Consider the following 4,300-nt stretch of genomic DNA (forward strand, 5'->3'; position numbering starts at 1 on the left):
CCACGCATATTCCCACACCCCTCCCCAGTGCTCCCCGCTCCCCGTGCCTCAGTTTCCCCAGCTCAGCTCCCCTGTCCCCGCCACTCGTGTCCCTGAAGGGCATCACGAGTGTCGCTGTCCCCATGCCCTGACCGTGCCCAGAGGCAGCACCTGCCCCTCCCCACGCCGCCACGGGACCACCGGGGCTGGGCACACAGCGCCGTGCCCTCCTCAGCCCCGCCTCAGCGCCCCCCTACCCCGCCGTGCCCCGCAGAGCCCGGGCACAGCGCGACACAAGCGTCCCCCTCCGCCGTCCCCATCGCGGCCGCAGCCCGGGGGCTCGGGGCGGGGGGCGGTGGCCGGGGGCGGGTGGTCGGGCCGCGGTGGCCGCTGGCAGCGCTGCCGGGGAGTATTTCTGGAGCGCGTTGTGCTCTTTCCAATCATGTGATGAGGACATTATTTAAGGCGGCTGCGGGGCCGGAGCAGCTGCAGGCGGTGCCACGCTCGCAGCCGGCCGGACCCCCGCGCGTCTGCGGCCCCCCCGCGCCCCCTCGCCATGGTCGACGCCTTCGTGGGCACCTGGAAGCTGGTGGACACCAACAATTTTGATGAGTACATGAAGGCGCTGGGTGAGTGGGCGCGGCTGAGAGCGGGCTGGAGTCACATCACCCCCCCCCCCTTTTTTTTTTTTCTTTTTTTTTACGCCCCCCAGTTTGCCTGGTGCCGTTCACGGGGGTCTGGCTGGGGGGGCTGCAGGCGGTGGGGGCGTCGCTTCTGCCTCCGTGGGTGGTTTAGGGGGGCTCTGGGGTTTTGTGCACGTGGGGTTGGGCTGGGGTGAGGGGTCTCGGGCTGGCTGAGGGGTCTCGTCCTTCCCAGGACAGCCTTTGGCAGAGCGGGGAGGGATGGGATGCCCCCCCCGGGTGCCGCTGAGGACCCCCCCAGCCTTCCCCAGCCCCCGAACCCCCCATCAGCCATCCCCAGCATGGTCAGGGGGTGTCCCGCAGCCCAGAGCAGTGCGGGGAGCGGGGCCAGACCCCCGTTCCCCCCCTCACCCAGCTCAGGGTGGGTGCTGATCCCGGATCCATCGCTCAGCAGGGACAGCGTTCCCTGTCCCCCCTTCTCTGCTCCCGCCCCGGGGGCGCACGGAGCCCCCCAGGACCGTGAGCGGGCGGCAGGTTTGGGGTTCACCCTCCACCAGCACGGGGAGGAAGAGCTCGGGGTGATGCCGGGGGCGGGGGGCTGCGCCGTGCCCCCGCACACCCCTCACCCCTCGGCCCCCAGGCGTGGGCTTCGCCACGCGGCAGGTGGCCGGCTTCACCAAGCCCACCACCATCATCGAGCTGGACGGCGACAAGATCACCGTGAAGACCCAGAGCACCTTCAAGAACACCGAGATCACCTTCAAGCTGGGCGAGGAGTTCGACGAGACCACGGCGGACGACAGGCACGTCAAGGTGAGCCCCCCTACCCCATGAAAGGCTCCGTGGGCACCCCCAAAAGGCTCCGTGGGCTCCGGGGGATGGCTCCATCAGCCCGGGGCTCCAGGGCTCGGTCCTGAAGGATGGAAAGGGAACACCTCTGTGCCCGCAGGGGCTGCTGCTCAAGCCTGGAGCAAGTCCTGCCTCAGTCCAGGCAGCCCCCCCCCGAATCTGTTTTGCAGCGGGGCTCCCCCGGGAGCAGGATGGAGCTGCCGGGAAGGTTGTGCAAGAGCCCGGCTGGCGAGTGCCAGCTTGCTCAAGAGGAGGCCGTGGCGGGGCGGCGGGAAGTGTCCGTGCCCCGGGGGAAGAGGGGCACCACACCTCTTTGCTGAGCCCCCTGTGTGCCTGCCCTCCCAGCGCCGCGGGGATGGAGCACCGGGACAATCCCAGCTGCTCGGTGCCGCTCCAAAGGCTCATCCCAGGGCTGCGGGTCCCTGGGGAGCTCGAAACTTCCCAGGCCGGGCTGCTACTCCCTGTAAGAGCAAGGAAAAAAAATCACCTGAGGGACAGCAGTGACTTTCCTGGCCTCTGCCACCCTGCAGGGACATTTTTCCTTGAAGGAGTAGCCCAGCTCCTGATTTTTCCTAGATTTCAGCTGCTGCTCCCATGGCCACTGAGCACTCCGTGCATGGAGCAGCTCTGTGCCCACACCCAGGCGGGGGTGGGGGCCTCGGGAGGGACCTGGGGGCTCTTCGGGTAGCAAAACCCCTTTCCTGGCCCCAGAGCAGGAGGCACAAAGGGCCGGGCTGGGAGCGAGGCTGGGGGAAGGGGCTGGGTGTGAGCTCCCTCCCTCCCGCCACAGCTCCTGGAAGCTGTTCAAGCAGCAGGAACGTGTGACCGGCCCCCAGCTCTTGCCACAGCCCGGGACGTGCCCTTGGGGTGCCCCTCGGCCGGGGGCCAGAGGGCACATGATGGGGCAGCAACGGCTGCCCGAGGCACGGGGCTGATGGGGCAGGTGGGGTCAGCCGTGGGGTAAAGGGAGGTGTGGGGCACCCATGGGATGGTTTGGGTTGGAGGGGACCTTAAATCCCACCCAGTGCCACCCCAGCCATGGCAGGGACACCTCCCACTGTGCCAGGCTGCTCCAGCCCCAATGTCCAGCCTGGCCTCGGGCAATCCAGGGGCAGCCACAGCTGCTCTGGGCACCCTGTGCCGGGGCCTCACCCCCTCCCAGGGGGGATTTCTCCCCAATATTCCATCCGTTCCTGCCCTCTGGCTGTGGGTTCCAGGGCTGTGGGGCACCCAAACCCTGCGGCTACCCAAACCTCTGGACAGTGGAGCAGCGAGGGGACCCAGCTATGGGGAGAATTGGGATCTGAGGGAGCGCCCAGAGCCTTGTGGGGTCCTGGGGCTGGGGCACACCTGAGCTCTGCACAGACCCAAGCCATGGGGGCACCCGGGGGGCAGCCCCCGGCTCTGGAGGGGCTGGGTGGGGGGCACAGGGCAGGACGGGGACAGGCAGGCGGTGCCAATGCCGGTGGCAGCGCCTGTCCCGGCACAACCCCGCCCTGCCGTGGCCGGCGCTGTCACAGTAACCTTGGCACGGGCCGGGCTCTCGGGGCTGAGTCAGCAGCGGCGCTGTGCAAACAGCAGCGCGGCGAGCAGAGGCGCGTTTGCCGCATCAGGCGCTCCAAAAACCCTCGGCGGGCCCCGCAGGGCAGGGAAGCTTCGGTTCCAAGCCCCGATCCCTGCCCCGCCGCTCTGGCCCCCGCCGGAGCCGGCCACGCGCGGCCGGGACGGGTCCCGGTGGCCGCGGAGCGGGACGCGGCCCCGGGCGGCGCTCCCGGTGCTGGCCGCGGGGCACGGAGGGCGCGGTCACCGTGCCGATGGCACTCGGGGGTCACAGCGGGGCAGCCGAGGCCGTGAGCCAGGGCGGGATCCAGGCGGGGCTGAGCGCGGCGGACCGAGCCAGGCGGGGGGTGGGCATCCCCGCAGTGGCACCCCCCGGCTGATCCCAAACCCTGCGGGGCTCCAGGGTCCCCTCAGAGGGATAAACCCCCCAGAGCCCAGAAACCCCGGGGAGGAAGGTAACCGTGAGTGTCAATCCCTCCCTGCAGTCCGTGGTCACACTGGATGGAGGCAAACTCGTCCACGTGCAGAAGTGGGAGGGGAAGGAGACATCGCTGGTCCGGGAGCTGAAGGATGGGAAATTAATTCTGGTAAGGAAATGGTTTTATTCTGAGATTCCCACATCGGAAACGGTTCGCAGTGGGAAGAGCTCAGCTCGGGGCTGGGCAAGGCAGCACTAACCCCCCCCACCCCTCCGCCCCCAGACTCTCACCATGGGCAACGTCGTCTGCACCCGCACCTACGAGAAGGCGACATAGACGCTGTCCCAGGTCCCCTGCCTGTCACCCGGTGCCACATCGTCCCCACCTGCCGGGCCCGTGCCAGGCACGGCTCCCCGTGGGCTGGGAGCCGCTGCGGCCGCCCCTGACCCCGCCCGGCGCCTGCAGGGGCTCCAGGGGCTCGGGTGGTGGTTTCGTGGTTTGTCGTTGGGTTCTTTTTTAACTGAGAGTGGGGAAAGTCACACGGAAAAATAATAAAGGTGTTGTTACAGCTCTGTGCTCGCTTTACTCGGGAAAAGGCGTTTTGGGCACGTGGGATGGCAGGGATGGGGTTAATGGGCAGTGATCCCAGTAGCCCATCTCAGCCCCTTCTCCCAGCTGTGGGATCAGTTCTGGTGGCAATGTGCTCTCTCTCCCAGCGGGAATGTTCAGCCCCGCAGCAGCTCAGGATCCGGGAATGCCCCTCCCAGCGAGGCCGAGGGCGGGAGGGAACCCCACAGCCTCAGCCACAGGAGCAGGAGCACCTGGAATAAAGGTCCTGAGCTCTTGGGGTCC

General features: G+C 68.3%; 1 protein-coding gene across 1 annotated transcript; it reads left to right on the plus strand.

The window, feature by feature from the left end:
• Window positions 1–499: 499 nt before the first annotated feature.
• FABP3 (fatty acid binding protein 3) lies at window positions 500–4,016 on the plus strand. Its single transcript, XM_066204512.1, has 4 exons — window positions 500–608; window positions 1,261–1,433; window positions 3,515–3,616; window positions 3,731–4,016. Exons 1-4 carry the CDS (start codon window positions 536–538, stop codon window positions 3,782–3,784), a joined length of 402 nt encoding a protein of 133 aa, XP_066060609.1. The 5' UTR covers window positions 500–535; the 3' UTR covers window positions 3,785–4,016.
• The last annotated feature ends 284 nt before the right edge of the window (window positions 4,017–4,300 follow it).

Source organism: Chamaea fasciata, unplaced genomic scaffold, assembly GCF_029207755.1.
Source record: "Chamaea fasciata isolate MVZ Bird 193981 ecotype frontalis unplaced genomic scaffold, bChaFas1.0.hap1 SCAF_26, whole genome shotgun sequence".
Lineage (NCBI taxonomy): Eukaryota > Metazoa > Chordata > Aves > Passeriformes > Sylviidae > Chamaea > Chamaea fasciata.

What these genes read in the sequence shown, in the direction of transcription:
- FABP3 (XM_066204512.1), top strand. Translation starts at nt 536, where the DNA reads ATGGTCGACGCCTTCGTGGGCACCTGGAAGCTGGTGGACACCAACAAT. An exon ending in TGAGTACATGAAGGCGCTGG is followed by an intron (nt 609 to 1,260) that starts GTGAGTGGGCGC and finishes CTCGGCCCCCAG; the next exon opens with GCGTGGGCTTCGCCACGCGG. An exon ending in CGGACGACAGGCACGTCAAG is followed by an intron (nt 1,434 to 3,514) that starts GTGAGCCCCCCT and finishes CCCTCCCTGCAG; the next exon opens with TCCGTGGTCACACTGGATGG.